Source organism: Biomphalaria glabrata, chromosome 8 (genome assembly GCF_947242115.1).
Source record: "Biomphalaria glabrata chromosome 8, xgBioGlab47.1, whole genome shotgun sequence".
NCBI classification, from domain to species: Eukaryota; Metazoa; Mollusca; class Gastropoda; family Planorbidae; genus Biomphalaria; species Biomphalaria glabrata.
In genome coordinates this window covers 15,131,093-15,150,067 of record NC_074718.1, presented here as the reverse complement: position 1 = coordinate 15,150,067, position 18,975 = coordinate 15,131,093, and the positions used below count along the sequence as shown (strand labels likewise).

At 37.6% G+C, this 18,975-nt stretch overlaps 1 protein-coding gene across 1 annotated transcript in view; it reads left to right on the top strand.

The window, feature by feature from the left end:
• The window catches only part of LOC106065272 (transmembrane protein 272-like), a 133,288-nt gene extending 116,537 nt beyond the window's left edge, over window positions 1–16,751 (top strand). The window contains exons 3-5 of the mRNA XM_056038922.1: window positions 4,717–4,888; window positions 11,293–11,352; window positions 12,474–16,751. Of these exons, the coding sequence (XP_055894897.1) occupies window positions 4,717–4,888; window positions 11,293–11,352; window positions 12,474–12,910 (669 nt within the window). The 3' untranslated portion in view covers window positions 12,911–16,751. The remainder of the gene's footprint in view (window positions 1–4,716; window positions 4,889–11,292; window positions 11,353–12,473) is intronic.
• Window positions 16,752–18,975: the final 2,224 nt, after the last annotated feature.

Below are 18,975 nucleotides of genomic sequence, written 5' to 3'. Positions count from 1 at the left end.
GCACACTGGACAGGTTATTCCAGCTGGAGCTAGTGTCGTTTGTCTTGCTTTTCTTTTCTGACGTTTTTCTTCTGCCTGCGTTGTTCTTTTTTTCCTCAGCAACCTGTGCGCCAGTTTTCACAGCGCGACGCCATTATGCTCTGTCATGTGCCTCTGTCTCCCAGGTGCCAGGGTCTATGCTGAACGCCTTCAGAGAAGCTTTGAGGGTGTCCCTGAAGCGCTTTCTTTGCCCACCTTGCGAGCGCTTTCCTTCGCTTAGTTGGCCATACAAGAGTCGTTTTGGGATGCGGTGGTCTTCTATTCTGTAGACATGACCTGCCCATCGCAGCTGGGACTGCATCAGGATTGTGTGGATGCCACTAACTACCTTTCCGCATACACTAAATCGTACAGAAAACCTACATGCATATAAAAATACACCCACAAGCGTTTATATAAACATTCACCAATATACAGCCCCACACATTTCATCCTTTATATTCCCCCTAAGTTTTCTAGTTTAAAGTCCAAAATTTGTCTAAACATAATCTCAAGGTCATCAGGAAAGAAATTTTATTATCTATTACAATTTTCAGTCTAGTATTCCAAACAAGTTTCCTAAACTCTGCCGAAATAATCAGGTTAAAATTCCCCAGAGCCTTGTTACGTAATTTGGGAACCTTGTTTAAAAGGATCGCCAGATTTATATCCACATCTGAGTCACAATTAGCATCTAACAGACTTTGAACAGTATTTTTAACAATAGAAAACAACGGACAATCTAGAAACAAAATGTTTCTCTTCCACTTCCACTGACAAGTTACAAATTTTACATTTACCACAGATTTCTAAAATATTGACCTTCTTGCACTTAATAGGTGTCATGCCAAAAATGAGCCTTTAGGTTATTTCCCTAGCCCTGGGAGCAATGTGCTTATTATGAAGGTTTATAAAGGAATCCCTAAACTCTGTTATACCTCTTTCCTTTCCCCATTTGATTCTGAGACCCAAGTTCTTTTTTGGTGTGCACTTTAGCGCCGTGTAAATTTCCTTGAGCTTATTATGTATTAAGTGTTCATTATTCAAAAGGATTCGTGAAATCGACCTATAAAATGGGTGAACAAGTGCACCAAAATAATGTGTGGTATCATTCCGAATTGTAAGTAATCGCCCCAATCTAATTCCATAATAATACACTGCTAATGGAAACATTTATTGGATTTCTAGCTATCTGTCCCACGAACTGAAGTCTTAATGGCTTGATCTTAACTCGAATATCTTGTAAATTAATTCCCCCGTCTTGTTTATCTTGGATCAAAGTGTTATGCTAGATACATGTAATTGTGTTTCTAAAAATGAAGCTTCTAATTATTGTGTTCATTTTGATTATGAAATTAGGAGGAGGTTCTATAATACTCGCCATATAGACCACTCTTGGAATGACCATATTTTTAATCAAAATCGCCCTCCCAAAAATGGTAGACGAGGTATGCTTATACATTTTAATCAAGTTACAGGTTTTATTATAAATACTATCCCACTGGTCTTTGGAATAATAGAGTGGATTGCTATTCCAAACTCTACCACAGATCTTGATTCTGTCCACTACTGTCAAGTTGAGTGAGGAGGTATATTTAAACTTCCACTTACCCAGCCCCATAATGGATGACTTTCCTATGTTAATTTTTGACCCGCTAGCCAGTCCAAAAGATTTAAGCTTGTCCAAAATATTGATGATATCGCTCTCGCTTGATAGGAAAAGCGTTGTATCATCTGCGTAAGCTTTAACTTTAACAACAGGTAATGGGCCAGGAATATTGCTACCTACAATTGAAGCAATTCTACTCTTGTCCAACACCTGGAACAGAAAAGAGTGGTCAACTCGATCAAAAGCTTTTTCTTGGTCAATGGATAAAAAGGGCAGCATTTAGGTTTTTATCTTTGCTAAAACTGATGAAATCTCTCAGAAAGTGATTCATTTCAAGAATATGATTTTCAGGATTACAGCAGAATTGGTCATGTCCAATGAGTTGAGTAATTAGAGGTTTTAATCTAAGAGAAAGATCATTTTCATTAACAACTTATAATCAGTATTCAATAAAGAAATGGGTCTGTAGTCATTAACAGAGGTGTTGTTTTCTAATTTCTTAGGTATTAGTGTAATGTAAGCCTCATTAAATTGAGCAGGAAATTGTCCAGACTGTAACGCATCACTTTACATTCGAGGTTTCTAGCTCTTCTAATGTAAATGGGGATTCTAAATGTTCTTTTTCAAAGTCCGGTAACTGTCAACAATACTTCAAGAACCTATGCGGTATTTCTCTATCCGTAGGTTCATCGCTCTATATTTCTGTGACATGACGCGTGAACGCATTGATTATCTCCTCCTTGTTCTCCGTGAAGTTTCCCTTAGTGTCAACTATCTTGTCTATTACTCTATTCCTTTGAACGTTCTGATCGATGGATAGGAATATTGTATTGGGACCTTCATTTACATTATAGTTTTTACAGCGGACTTCAGCTCCCTTATAATCTAAATATACTTGTTTAATCTCTCCAACTCTAGGTGTATGTTGGTTCTAAGTACCTCATCAGCTGTGCTCGAGAGAGTACGTTTAGGTCTATCCTGGTCCTGCTTTCTGTAATAGTGTATTTTACGTTTGGCCTTGTTTCACCAGAATGTCCTATAGGCCATTACAATAGTTAAGAAATATTTCTTTTTAGGGTTATATTTCTTGTTATAAAAATAGTTTATGTTTGTGTGTATTGTGTGTGTGTGCATAAAATATGTGCACATAACAATAGAGAAAAAAGTGTTCCCTTTCAACAGAACTAAGCATGCAGAATATAAAAATACTTTAATTTAAAAAAAAAATAAAGCTAAGCTTATCTAAGAAGATGAACTCCATATTTACAGCTATATTACTAAATACTGTAAAAAATGTATTTCCCTTTTTTGATATCAAACAAAATAACTTCTGCCCATAATCAATTGGCTATTTAGGTTAATTTGTTTTTGTTGATTCATATTTTGATAAGTAGGCCTACTATAAATAATTGGGTAAGGTTTCAACTTGATCCACTAATGGGCTTGTGACAAATAGCTTATCCACTAATGGGCTTGTGACAAATAGCTTATCCACTAATGGGCTTGTGACAAATAGCTTATCCACTAATGGGCTTGTGACAAATAGCTTGTACAACTATTGCACTAGACAAACAGTTTTGATATAAGCTTTGTACAAAAGAGCTCTACTTATTTTTAGCACGTTGCAGCTGATGGTGGGATCGATTTTCTTAAAAAGTACTTTTAGTTTTTGAGATCTAAACATGATAGACAAACGTAGAGATAGGTAAGAAAAATATTTTTTAAAAGAATAGAAAGCAGTAACGTATAATTTTTAGAAACTATTCAGTATTTTTGGTCATTATTCTAATAATCGAATTGGTCAAAATTCTTGGCGTTTTTATCTTCACTGAAAAATTCGAAATATTGTACAGCTGCTGTTTTTTTTTCTTTTATTACCTTCTTCTCATTCTGCATTCTTATGATCATATTGAAGGGTTCAGATAACTATTCCTAGAACTGAGATGAACAACACAGCGGTTTCCAGATCAGGCAGCCCTCTATGGGTTTGTTTTGGGGCCAGTATGTTATTCGAACCTCTCGATACAGTCTGCAGCTTTGGATGATGTGGTCAGTATCTCTAGGGACACTTTCGCACTTGGACAGGTTTCACAAGTCCATATTTTCAGCCTCCGCTTTTTCTGCTCTTGGTTGCTGTTGTGTAGTAGCGACTTTAGGGAGTGGCAACTAGGGCAACCGCCCCAGGCCCCGCGAATTGAGGGGGACTCGCGAACGGAAATTCTCTTTCACCTTCACTTTCAAAAACCAGACCAGTTCTTAAAAACTAGGAGGACCTGTTACTTCATATTTTGGAAGCCCTTTCTTTCAATCTATAAGATACTATATGATACCAATTATCACGTAAGCTTTTAACATGCCATTTTGGTTTCGAAATACCATTCAGTTTCAGTAAAGACAACATCTTATGACCTGTCGATTCTAAGAGGCTATCATTGTTTAACTGTTCACCTTGGCTAAAAAAAACAACACAACAGTTAGCACAGCGAAAAGCCAGAAAAGTTCCGCAACTAAATCTGTCTGTGACGGTCTAAGAAACTGTTCAGGGTTCAAACCTCGCGTAAACTGAATATAAGACAAAATATGTCTCAATTACTCTGTAACTATTTAGTGCATCTTATTTAATATATTTGGCCACGCTCAAATGCACTACGCCGCTAATAAAGCGAGGAGACTGACCAGGTTATTTGGTCCCATTATGAATGTGTAGAAACCTGATTGGAAATACGGTTAAAGAGTTTGAGTTTGTGTCAGACCGAAATTTATGGAAGGCCTTGAAAAGATATTGATGTCAACAAGTAGGCGGGATTTAGAAATACTTAGAAAGCCGGTGATTGCGGGTTTGAGATCCGTTGGAAGGGCCAAATTATGCCCAAATGTATGTCATAGAGTTTTATTGCCTTCTGATAACAATGCCGACAATACATGAAGGTCTCGTGCTTCCTCGGCCTCATATCTAGCAACTGAAGGCCAGCCAAATACTCCCGCGACACCATCCTGGTTAAACAAGAATGATAATGTAGGGAAATTAAGAGATAAAGCTATACGCTCAGTATTGTATTGTTTATTGCCTTTGTTTTTTTCTTTTCCAGACGCTGAATGATGAGAAAACGTTGGTGCACCACAGTACCACGTACCTGACCAACGAGACCCAGCAGCATCTCAACTATGGCTCCATCTTGTTTCAGTTCCACGAAGCGCATGTCGAGTCTGTCGACCTGTACGACTTCCTGCAGAGAGTGTGGGAGATCTTTTGGCAGTCTAGTAAGTAGTGTTGCCCTTTTTCTATTCCGCCATCATTGTTACCAGATAGTGATCATGGATTTGAAGCTTCACGATAAGCCCAATACAAATTTTATCCCATATGTTGGCCTAAGTCATTCCACAAAGAGACATGTTCTATTTCCAAAAGATTCTCTTAAATTTTCTGGTGCTATACGGCTCGGCGTTCTATTACCACCTCATCGTGGTCGCCGGGTGAACACTCCTGCTCTTATAGGAGTGGCCAAGGGTACTGGATGCTTGCCGCTGATGAATGAGCAGCCGGCAAGTGTAAAAGGCAATCAAAGGGGTTATGTCCAGCCCCCCCCCCCCTATGGGGCCCCGGGGCAACGGTGAGTAAGAGACCTAACGGGATCTCCGAAAAGCGGATAGCGCTGGACACCAACTCGAGGGTTGGTCGGGTTCTCCTGGGACTCGGCTGATTCGCGGGTCTCTCTTTGGGCAAAGACTGGACCGACTGGCGCGGCCTTCGCGGGCTGTGTCGGGCGTACCGGTCGGCGTCCACGAGCTAGGCTCTAACTAGCCCGTCCCCTGTGAGGTAGTAGAGGAACGCGCTTCCCAAAAGTAGTTTCGATACTGGGGATATCGAGCAATCCTCACACAACCACTCCTCCTGTAAGCGAGCTCTCAGGTGCTATACGGCAGTCAAACAGAAGTCAATGTTGAAGTTGACTGGAGGATCAGACAGGTCACGTGTCCGCTGATCAGTGCCGTATTTAGGCTTGAAAAGGTCCTAAACTATTTGAGATAAGAAGCTCTTTTTGAACCCTTTATAAGTCCAGGTATTTTGTGTCAGTGCTAAATATTTTTTGCTGGTCCTGAGCTACAATTTGTGTTGCATATAGGTAAATCTGGCCCTGCCGCTAATATTGCACGGTATCATAACAGCAGACTATATATATATATATATATATATATATATATATATATATATATACCGAATGAAACTATAAGTAAGCGGATGCCGGAGTAAAGTGGTAAATGATTTATATAAATCCACTTTCGATATTTTAAATATTCTATTATCACAAGCTTGAATCGTTACATAAATAAGCACACACAAGTAGCAAGATGCACTATACATCAGTTGGAGTGATAAATAAGCACACAAGTAGCAAGACACACTATACATCAGTTGGAGTGATAAATAAGCACACACAAGTAGCAAGACACACTATACATCAGTTGGAGTGATAAATAAGCACACACAAGTAGCAAGACACACTATACATCAGTTAGAATGATAAATAAGCACACACAAGTAGCAAGACACACTGTACATCAGTTGGAGTGATAAATAAGCACACACAAGTAGCAAGATGCACTATGCATCAGTTGGAGTGATAAATAAGCACACGCAAGTAGCAAGACACACTATGCATCAGTTGGAGTGATAAATAAGCACACGCAAGTAGCAAGACAAACTATGCATCAGTTGGAATGATAAATAAGCACACACAAGTAGCAAGACACACTATACATCAGTTGGAGTGATAAATAAGCACACACAAGTGGCAAGACACACTATACATCAGTTGGAATGATAAATAAGCACACACAAGTAGCAAGACACACTATGCATCAGTTGGAGTGATAAATAAGCCCACACAAGTAGCAAGATGCACTATACATCAGTTGGAATGATAAATAAGCACACGCAAGTAGCAAGACACACTATGCATCAGTTGGAGTGATAAATAAGCACACGCAAGTAGCAAGACACACTATGCATCAGTTGGAGTGATAAATAAGCACACACAAGTAGCAAGACACACTATTCATCAGTTGGAATGATAAATAAGCACACACAAGTAGCAAGACACACTATTCATCAGTTGGAATGATAAATAAGCACACACAAGTAGCAAGATGCACTATACATCAGTTGGAATGATAAATAAGCACACGCAAGTAGCAAGACACACTATGCATCAGTTGGAGTGATAAATAAGCACACGCAAGTAGCAAGACACACTATGCATCAGTTGGAGTGATAAATAAGCACACACAAGTAGCAAGACACACTATTCATCAGTTGGAATGATAAATAAGCACACACAAGTAGCAAGACACACTATTCATCAGTTGGAATGATAAATAAGCACACACAAGTAGCAAGACACACTATACATCAGTTGGAGTGATAAATAAGCACACACAAGTAGCAAGACACACTATACATCAGTTGGAATGATAAATAAGCACACACAAGTAGCAAGACACACTATGCATCAGTTGGAATGATAAATAAGCACACACAAGTAGCAAGATGCACTATGCATCAGTTGGAGTGATAAATAAGCCCACACAAGTAGCAAGACACACTATACATCAGTTGGAGTGATAAATAAGCACACGCAAGTAGCAAGACACACTATGCATCAGTTGGAGTGATAAATAAGCCCACACAAGTAGCAAGACACACTATGCATCAGTTGGAGTGATAAATAAGCACACGCAAGTAGCAAGATGCACTATACATCAGTTGGAATGATAAATAAGCACGCAAGTAGCAAGACACACTATACATCAGTTGGAGTGATAAATAAGCACACGCAAGTAGCAAGACACACTATACATCAGTTGGAGTGATAAATAAGCACACACAATTAGCAAGACACACTATACATCAGTTGGAGTGATAAATAAGCCCACACAAGTAGCAAGACACACTATACATCAGTTGGAGTGATAAATAAGCACACGCAAGTAGCAAGACACACTATGCATCAGTTGGAGTGATAAATAAGCACACGCAAGTAGCAAGACACACTATACATCAGTTGGAGTGATAAATAAGCCCACACAAGTAGCAAGATGCACTATGCATCAGTTGGAGTGATAAATAAGCACACGCAAGTAGCAAGACAAACTATACATCAGTTGGAGTGATAAATAAGCACACGCAAGTAGCAAGACACACTATACATCAGTTGGAGTGATAAATAAGCACACGCAAGTAGCAAGACACACTATACATTAGTTGGAGTGATAAATAAGCACACGCAAGTAGCAAGACACACTATACATCAGTTGGAGTGATAAATAAGCACACACAAGTAGCAAGACGCACCATGCATCAGTTGGAGTGATAAATAAGCACACGCAAGGAGCAAGACACACTATACATCAGTTGGAGTGATAAATAAGCACACGCAAGTAGCAAGACACACTATGCATCAGTTGGAGTGATAAATAAGCACACGCAAGTAGCAAGACGCACTATGCATCAGTTGGAGTGATAAATAAGCGCACGCAAGTAGCAAGACACACTATACATCAGTTGGAGTGATAAATAAGCACACACAAGTAGCAAGACACACTATACATCAGTTGGAATGATAAATAAGCACACACAAGTAGCAAGACACACTATGCATCAGTTGGAATGATAAATAAGCACACACAAGTAGCAAGATGCACTATGCATCAGTTGGAGTGATAAATAAGCCCACACAAGTAGCAAGACACACTATACATCAGTTGGAGTGATAAATAAGCACACGCAAGTAGCAAGACACACTATGCATCAGTTGGAGTGATAAATAAGCCCACACAAGTAGCAAGACACACTATGCATCAGTTGGAGTGATAAATAAGCACACGCAAGTAGCAAGATGCACTATACATCAGTTGGAATGATAAATAAGCACGCAAGTAGCAAGACACACTATACATCAGTTGGAGTGATAAATAAGCACACGCAAGTAGCAAGACACACTATACATCAGTTGGAGTGATAAATAAGCACACACAATTAGCAAGACACACTATACATCAGTTGGAGTGATAAATAAGCCCACACAAGTAGCAAGACACACTATACATCAGTTGGAGTGATAAATAAGCACACGCAAGTAGCAAGACACACTATGCATCAGTTGGAGTGATAAATAAGCACACGCAAGTAGCAAGACACACTATACATCAGTTGGAGTGATAAATAAGCACACACAAGTAGCAAGATGCACTATGCATCAGTTGGAGTGATAAATAAGCACACGCAAGTAGCAAGACAAACTATACATCAGTTGGAGTGATAAATAAGCACACGCAAGTAGCAAGACACACTATACATCAGTTGGAGTGATAAATAAGCACACGCAAGTAGCAAGACACACTATACATTAGTTGGAGTGATAAATAAGCACACGCAAGTAGCAAGACACACTATACATCAGTTGGAGTGATAAATAAGCACACACAAGTAGCAAGACGCACCATGCATCAGTTGGAGTGATAAATAAGCACACGCAAGGAGCAAGACACACTATACATCAGTTGGAGTGATAAATAAGCACACGCAAGTAGCAAGACACACTATGCATCAGTTGGAGTGATAAATAAGCACACGCAAGTAGCAAGACGCACTATGCATCAGTTGGAGTGATAAATAAGCGCACGCAAGTAGCAAGACAAACTATGCATCAGTTGGAGTGATAAATAAGCACACGCAAGTAGCAAGACAAACTATGCATCAGTTGGAGTGATAAATAAGCACACGCAAGGAGCAAGACACACTATGCATCAGTTGGAGTGATAAATAAGCACACGCAAGTAGCAAGACGCACTATGCATCAGTTGGAGTGATAAATAAGCACACGCAAGTAGCAAGACAAACTATGCATCAGTTGGAGTGATAAATAAGCACACGCAAGTAGCAAGACACACTATGCATCAGTTGGAGTGATAAATAAGCACACGCAAGTAGCAAGACAAACTATACATCAGTTGGAGTGATAAATAAGCACACGCAAGTAGCAAGATGCACTATACATCAGTTTGAATGATAAATCCGCGATGATATTATTACATTGAAAGCTAATAAATAAATGACCTTGAATTTTCACTTTTGCTGCTCTTTATACTACTAGAACTATCTGGATTCTTGGTACGCAAAGTCTACATTTATTTTTAGCTCCCTTTAGACTTTTGCGATTTATTTTAAGATTTACGACACAATGTTCAGCGTGTTTTGGAAAAAGTCTAAAAAGACTTTTCTTGTTATTGTCCACTTTGCTATATTTTATTCATGTGAAAGGTAGAAAAGTTCGAAGTCTATCCTTGTTTTAACACGATCTCTTACAGATAACTGGTAGTGCAATGTTTTAACGACACTAAAATGTTATAGTTTACGTTGACAATTCTTGTCCGATTTTGAGTTTTTCACATGCATTTTAAAAAGTAGTCTTCTCTTTGCAAAGTTTTAAATTTTTAAGATCCTCTTTACATTATTGACGTGATGAAATACAGTGACATTGGAAACGAAGAGAAAGCGATATGAGAACATATTAGGACGAGGTAAGGTAAACTAAAGAAAAACGTTGGAAAATGTAAACTAAATTATAAAAATTAGACATAGTTTTGATGCAAGCAAAATAGTTTGGAAATGTGATTTTACGAGGCTCAAATTGCTAAGAGAGTCGTCATATACCTTTTGAAAATAGGTCGTCATATACCTTTTGAAAATAGGTCGTCATATACCTTTTGAAAATAGGTCGTCATATACCTTTTGAAAATAGGTCGTCATATACCTTTTGAAAATAGGTCGTCATATACCTTTTGAAAGTAGTTCGTCATATACCTTTTGAAAATAGGTCGTCATATACCTTTTGAAAATAGGTCGTCATATACCTTTTGAAAATAGGTCGTCATATACCTTTTGAAAGTAGTTCGTCATATACCTTTTGAAAATAGGTCGCTTATCACCTGATTCCTAGATATATTTTCTGTAAACCAGAAACGAGATGTTTTTGACTCTCCGCAATATAAGCAAACCTCCAATAAGTTGATGATTTGGATACATCTACTAAGTTTCGCATGCAAGAATGGACAAACAAGAAAACGTTCTACATTTCAGTGACATTACGTTTCTTTACCACAAGGGGCTACATAGCATTAATATTGCAAAGACGTAGCATAGACGTAGGCATATCATAGCCGTAGGCACTGAATGGACGTAGGTATATCATGACCATGGACGTAGACATAGCATAGCCGTGGACATATCATATACGTAGATATATCATGGACGTAGACATAGCATGGCCGTAGACATAGCATAGTTGTAGGCATAGCATGGGCGTAGACATATAATAGACATAGACGTAGACATAGCATGGGCGTAGACATATAATAGACGTAGACATAGCATAGATGTAGACGTAGCATGAACGTGGACATATCATAGACATAGCATGGCGATGGACATAGCATAGACGTAGAAGTAGCATGGACTTCCATGTACCATACTCTAACAACACTTTTTTAAGTTTCACTTTATTGGTTATCGTTTTTGATGTGGTAAATACTTGCATACATTTTTTCATTGAATGTAATTTTAAATATTAATTTATATAATTTATATCTTTTTCTTTTTTCCTCAGTGGTTTTAACTATTTTTCTCTTGCTTCTACTTGGAGTGCCCATATCCATGCTTGTTGTAGGTTAGTATGTTTGTAACATTGGTGTCAAAGGTTGGACATGTTTCGGATGTTCCTTAAGAGTTGAAGATAATTTACTTCCAAGTCTAAACCTCCCGCAGGACGACGGGGGATGGCAGCGGGCAAGGTATGAACCCGGGACCATCGACAAGTCCGACTAGCGCGAATACTCCTACTTATTATTAAGTTGGTTTCTGGACTCTACTGTCTCTAAGAATCAGCCATCCAAAGTAATTGTGTATTAGTATTTTGTTATTATAATCTTATTTAGTAGCCTACTAGCCAATTTTAGACTGAATGACATTTAAAGATAAAATTCAAGTTAAAGCTGAATAAATCTATGTACGTTTCTTTCGGCATAATGCCCAAATCATTTTATCATTATGCCCGCCTGACATTGTAGGCACGATATATAGTAATAGTAATAAATACAGAGAAGGTTCTATTAATTATATAGGTTATGGCTGAAAAAAATTCTTTTACTTTTATACTGATCATAACTTGCTCCATAACTGTTGTATAGACCATACAAATATTTTATAACATTTTTACCTGTATGAAATCTTATCTATTGCTCAGTCTCTCTGTCTCTTTCTATCTCTGTCTCTTTCTCTCTCTCTCTCTCGCTATATATATATATATATATATATATATATATATATATATATATATATATATATATATATATATATATATATATTTATATATATATATATATATACAGTGATACACACACACACAAGCAGTGGTTCTGCTCTAGTCCTTTGGAATCGTGACCTATTTTGGAAACATATTGTCCTTTGACCGGCAAAAATTAGTAATGTTACCTTATTGGTGATACCTATTAATATCAAAACAAAACAAAAATTTAATTTTATGAACTCTCGGGGGCTAGAGGTAAACAAAAATTACCTTCAAGGCAAAGAACTAAGCCACACATTGTAGCCTAAGGTTTAACCAGTTAGTTAATCAATTAGTACTAATTAATTAATTTTGTTTTATATATCAGAAACGAGCTAAACGTTGCCATTTTAAAATGGCAGTAATTAGCGAATCTTTCCCTTGGATCAGCTTTATTTTTAAAAAGTCATCTTTTGGCTATTGCTTGTTTTCTTTTCTTTCAGGAACATCTTACTTGGAAGACTGCCCAGTAGAACCGAAAATCCCAATCTACCTCCTCGTTGGCGGAGCCTTCGGTTTTATTTTTCTGTGCATCGTACTATGGCAGCAGAAGCGGGCTCGCGACTACATGCTTCTGGACGAGAGCGAGGCTCAAAGTGACCTGGAGGACGACTTCGTCATGACCCGCAGCTATCGTTTCACGGAATACATCCTGTTCCTCTTTCTTCTGGTCTGGTTCTCCCTGGGCAACTACTGGCTCTTCTCTGTCTGGAGGCCTAACTACACGCAGCCTCTCCACGAGCCCAGAAACTGGTGCTCCCGGCATCTCTATCTGTTCACCTTCTATCAGCTTCTCACCTGCTACTCACTCTTCGGCCTGGCAGTCATTGGATTTCTTGGATCTCTGGCGGCTTATGTCTGTGGACTTCGGAGGAAATAGATCATTGACTTTCTCGGACGTCTAGTGACCAACACATGTGGACTTTCTCGGACATCTAGCGACCTACATATGTGGACTTTAAAGAAAAATTGCTCATCTCAAAAATAACTTATTAACATATGATGGTGGTTTTTTTTTTTTGTTTTTTTTTTTACATTCTCAATTTTCAGATCTTTGCAATTCTCCTAGCGGTGAGCCTACCTCATAACCTCATTCAAAAAGTAATCCATGAAGCCTATTTAGCGTTTTTACGAAATTTTTTAAAGTGACTCCATCACCTTTAAGGAGAAAGATGTGTCTGGATAGGGGAGTGCATCGTTGGTAGACGTGCATAGATCTACAAGAAGATTTTCTCAAGAAATAGAAATTAATTTGAAGAAAACAAAATACACGTTTTACTGTTAGGGTAGAAACTTTTTAAACCAGCCTCGTATGTTTATATTTATACACATAGTCCAGTCATTTCAAATATTTCTTTGGACGGAGATTTTCGGATTTTTTCAATATCAGTGATAGGTTACTTGTAGGTCCATTCATATAGACTCGTATGTACCTAAATAATCAAATTTCTTAGGATGATGTCTAAGGATGATGTCTAAGGAGGATGTCTAAGGAGGATGTCTAAGGATGGTTCTTCAACTTTAAATATGCCTAAGTATGCACATTTCAACAGCTACTAAAACACACACACACATACTATGCCAGTGTTTCTAAAAAAAATTTCAATACCTGACAGCTTGAGTGCCTATTTTTTTTTATTTGGCTCTTTTTATGATGATTACACAGTAGATGCAGACAATAAATGCTCTAAAGGTCTACTAAGCCCCCCCCCCCCGACTTTTTTTTCCCCTTCCCTTTCCCCAATGATCCAGACAGTGATAGGACAATAGCGCATTGATAACGATAAAAGCTAAACACAAACAATTGGTACAAATATCACTAATCGTACATACTTATTATTGTTAATCTAGGTTCTATTACAAATTTTGGTAATTACATGTCTGATCCAAACTAATTGATACAATTACACTAAATATAAGCTTTGGTTTATTTTTTTTTTAAAGTAAAGCCCTTTTTTATGTTTTTCTTTTTAAAGTTATATTTCACTTTGTCCACGTGACTCTCAAGACGTGTATTGGACAAGGGACAGAATATATTCAACTTGTAAATTATAAATATTTTTTCTCTATTTTTTCTAATGAAACCTATAAGCTTATAGCCTACACATGAAAATTAATGCATGTATGAATTTATTAAATTCAATCAGTGCATCAGTTGCGTGTGTGTGAGTGAATCTTTCAATAAGCTAAATTCATATAGATTTTTATTAGATATTTATTAGATCTTTATTAGATCTATCATAATTTTCTCTCTGAGAATATTATCACTTTCATTACTATCGTTTTACATAGATTTTCAAATAAGCCATAGACACTGAGATCTGTGTTTCTCAAACTTTTTCTAGTAACCCACCCTAGATCAATAAAATAAGGTACATCCACACCCAGAGCCGGCCTTAGGCCACTGCAACCTATGCAGCCGCAGTGGGCCCCGCACTTTTATAGGCCCCGCGCTAATTCTAGGTGTAAATTATAAAATTAAACCATCATAACTTGTATATAATAACAGTGTTTCCTCGACCTCCTGATTTCCAGCACCTCCTGGAAATCTTCTGAAATTGCAAAATAAAGCCTATGAAAAAGTCCTGGAAATCTCCTAAAATGTATTAAAATATCCTGAAAACTCATCAAATCTCATGAAAAATAGACAAAATTAGGGCAGTTTGAAAAACGCTCTTAAATATCTCGAGCCTAACTAACAAAGAGAACAAATTAAACATCAATTCCAAGTATGAGTGAATAATCTTGTTTACAATCATAAAGTTCTTTATGGTTTACAAGTAGCCTGTTTGTTTGTGTGATTAAATCTGAGTTGTGTGAACAAATTACTAGCACGTCATACATAAACAGTCGAAAACAATGCAAAAGTCATTTCACTATATTAGAGTTTGTCACATCTCCTATCATTCTCACAAACCACTTGCCAATTTCTCTCAAAATACAGATTTCATATTCTTTGTGGAACAATCCACTTCATATGACATGTCACTAACACGTAACATAGATCTCTATTCCAATGCCATTTAAAATGATTTATTTGACATTGTCGCTAACCAACCCTTGACATATGTCATTTGATAATTCATTGATATCCGGTGACAATGTTATGTTATATGTTGAAGTATCGCGTTGAAAGGTTAAAGTATCGTGTTGAAGCGTTTGAAGTATCGTGTTGAAGCATTTAAAGTATCGTGTTGAAGTAGTATATTTACGATTATAATTTCATGTCAAGTTAGAAAGTGTGTGGTGAGAGGGGCGGTCATTACAAAATTACGTCCATGTTGACGCCCATGTTGACGTCCATGTTGACGATCTTCTGTCAGACGAGACCTTGGACCAGGCCAGCATGTTATGCGTATGGTAGGCTATTTAAGCTTAACAAATATCTCGCAGGTCTGTAAAGATCTACACCTTGATGTAATGACCTTGTTTTCTATTTCCCGCTTCTAATTGTAAGAATCCAACTAAATGACAATCACTTTTGTTTTCCTGTTATTGACAATGTAGTTTTGTTAATGTTAAAATTCCCATGTTTGTCTGTATGCCTTATGTCATCTAAATATTGATATTACTCAACAGAATAGAACCTTCAAATGGCGAGGTTAATTACAAACTTAGATAATATTACTTTTGCAGGCGGTCTGTCTACTTTTAACCGATATAGGCCTACACATGCTCCGAGCTCTCGTTGTGGAATAAGGGAAGTAATCCTATAACTGCAGCACGGAGGAAATCTGAGGTGCCGGTATATATATATATATATATATATATATATATATATATATATATATATATAAAGGGGGGGGGGGAATTCTATTCAAAATTACCGTTTCATGATTGATATTCATAGAGATAAGGGGTTTAAGCTATAAGAACCGTAATCCCCTACTTATACGTCATTTTAATAAATTAAAGAAAGACAAAGTAGATTGAATCTTCTTTTCCACTTCCACTGTTGCTAAATTTAGAAATCTTCATGGCTTTATCTAGTTGCTTCCAGAACTAACCAAGAAAACTGGAAAATGGTTGGACATGAAACTTTTACATTTTTTTTTAACTCCGGTCGTAAAAAAACAACAACAACAACAAAAAAAAGATTTTTTTACATCTTCCCCGCTCCATCTTTTCTTCTTCCCAGGATTCTTTGAAATTTTTTTTCCTTTGTAAATAGTCTTATTAAATATCAAGTGTTAATTGTCTATTTGTTTTATGTTTCCATATTTTATTGTGCATATCAAATGACACATGACCTTTTATTGACCCTGCTGACATATTTACACTCTTAAAGTATTACCCCGCCTCCCATTTCTTCACTGATTCTTTGTTGTTTGTTTGACTGTTATCTCTTCATAGTGTGGTTAAGAATAAAAATCTACATTCATTACACTTATGTTTTGTTTCACTGATGCATGTTTCGCTTTGTCTTTTATGGAAACATCGTAATAGGACCATATAGAAATGTATAGACTGGCTAATCAAACTCATTTTAATGTGCTATCTTTATCTGTAGTAAAGAAAACAAGGACACAACAAAACAATGGCCTTTAAGGATTTACTCAAAAGAAAACTTGGATTATTAGTTTTAAAAAAATCTTAATAGACCTACAAACACAATTCCCATATACGCACATAAAAAAGGATATAAATATTAAGTCTTTATGATCATTCTATTACAAAGCTTCTATCAACTCACTCCATCTGCCTGTCTGGTACAAATTCTGTACACGTCATGGGCGTAGCCAGGGGGGGGGGGGTTCTTGGGGTTCAAACCCCCCCCCCCGAAATGAAACCCCCCCCTGAGGGGGGGGGGGACGGAATTTAGAGACTGATTTTTGCTTTCATTTTGTTTATTTTAGGTGAGATTTTAATACTAAATCATCACTTACCACAGCACAGCCGAGGCAGTTTTGAGTTAAAAACCCTCTACCAGGGGGTTTTGAGTTTAAATCCCCCTACCAGGGGGTTTTGAGATTTTAAAAACCACTATCAGTGGGTTTTGAGATACAAATCCCTTTACCAGGGGGCTTTGAGTTTAAAACCCCCTACAGGGGGTTTTGAATTTTAAACCCCCTACCAGAGGTTTTTGCAGTTAAATCCCCCTCTTCTATAAAACAAAACAAAACAAAATGCAAACAACAATCCCCAAATTCCAACAGCACAGTTGAGGAAGATTTTGATTTTAAAACCCCATCCAAAATTTACGTTAACCCCATCTTCAATATAAAAAAAGCAAATTACACACTAAAAATTCTATGAGCGTAGCCAAAGGGGTTTTGAGTTTAACCCCCCTCCCCCTTCCAGTTGGGGTTTGAAGCTAAAAAGTACCTCTTCAATATAAAAAAAAAGCAAATTACACACTATAAAGTCTATGAGCGTAGCCAAAGGGGTTTTGAGTTGATGGCTTTTTCTTTAAAGTTTAAAACCCCTCCAGATGGTTTTGAGTTTAAAATTCCCCTACAGAGCGTTTAGAGTTGAAAACCTCTCTCTTCAATATTATTTTAAAGCAAACTACAGTCACCAAATTCTATGATCGTAGCTAAATGGGGTTTTGAATTAAAAACAAAACAAAACAAAAAAACAGATTTTTTAGTTTAAAACCCCTCAACAGATGATTTGACGAAAAAACTTTCCTTTTCGATATAAAATCTAAAGCGAAATACAGGCATGTAATTCCAAGAGCGTAGTCAAGAAAGGTTACAAATTTCTACCAGTGGCTTGGGCTCCATTAATTAAGTGTGAATAGTCTTCTACCGAAATTGAAAATCATTAAATGTGTCTCAACAAAGATGGCTAAGACAGTTTTTTATTAGTCAGTCATAGAGATCGGGTCTAAATCAAAGAAATCATATGCCGAACTGGGAGTCGAATCCTTAGTAAGGTTGTGACAGAGCGTCGCATGAGGTTTTGCGGGACATGTTTTCCGACAAAATGAATTACGCAAAATAAGAGTTGCGGAAACAGCTTGCCGGAAAATGCGCCGAACGGCGCAAGAGGGTCTAAGTCAGTAAGAATAGCACATTAGGTTTTTGAAATAAAACTTTTTAATAGCAAGATAATGCACTGTAGATACCTCAGAATATGCATTTTGTTGGCTTTCAATACCAGAAATAGTGCTCGGCGGCGGGGCTTCGCCCCGCGCTGGGGGAGCGCTGCAAACTCCCCCAGACCCCCTTGCTAGCAAGGGCGGGGAGTCTACAATAAACAATAAACGTCTTCCGAAAAGGTCAGAATGTAATAAAGATTAATTATGTACACACACACACACACATATATATATAATTTTTTTCCGCGGCGGGGTGGGGGGGAGGTCGGGGGGGACCCCCCCCCCAAAACCCTCCCCGAAAAAAAAATCCTGGCTACGCCCATGGTACACGTTATTTCTCCCACTTCCCATTCTCGAATCAAGTTGAAACCATAGACTAGACATAATTTTATATGTAGACTAGAAATCGGAAACCAATTCTTATCCTCGATTGATCGATTCACAGACCTAACTAGGCCTATAGTCTATAGATTTGATCGATTCACAGACCTAACTAGGCCTAGAGTCTATAGATTTGATCGATTCACAGACCTAACTAGGCCTATAGTCTATAGATTTGATCGATTCACAGACCTAACTAGGCCTAGAGTCTATAGATTTGATCGATTCACAGACCTAACTAGGCCTAGAGTCTATAGATTTGATCGATTCACAGACCTAACTAGGCCTAGAGTCTATAGATTTGATCGATTCACAGACCTAACTAGGCCTAGAGTCTATAGATTTGATCGATTCACAGACCTAACTAGGCCTAGAGTCTATAGATTTGATCGATTCACAGACCTAACTAGGCCTAGAGTCTATAGATTTTTAAATACATAACGCTTTTTCAAGCTGTAACGGAAGTCGCCCCAAATCTAGGAAAATCAATCTTAGAAAAGTAATGATCTTTAGTTTTCAAA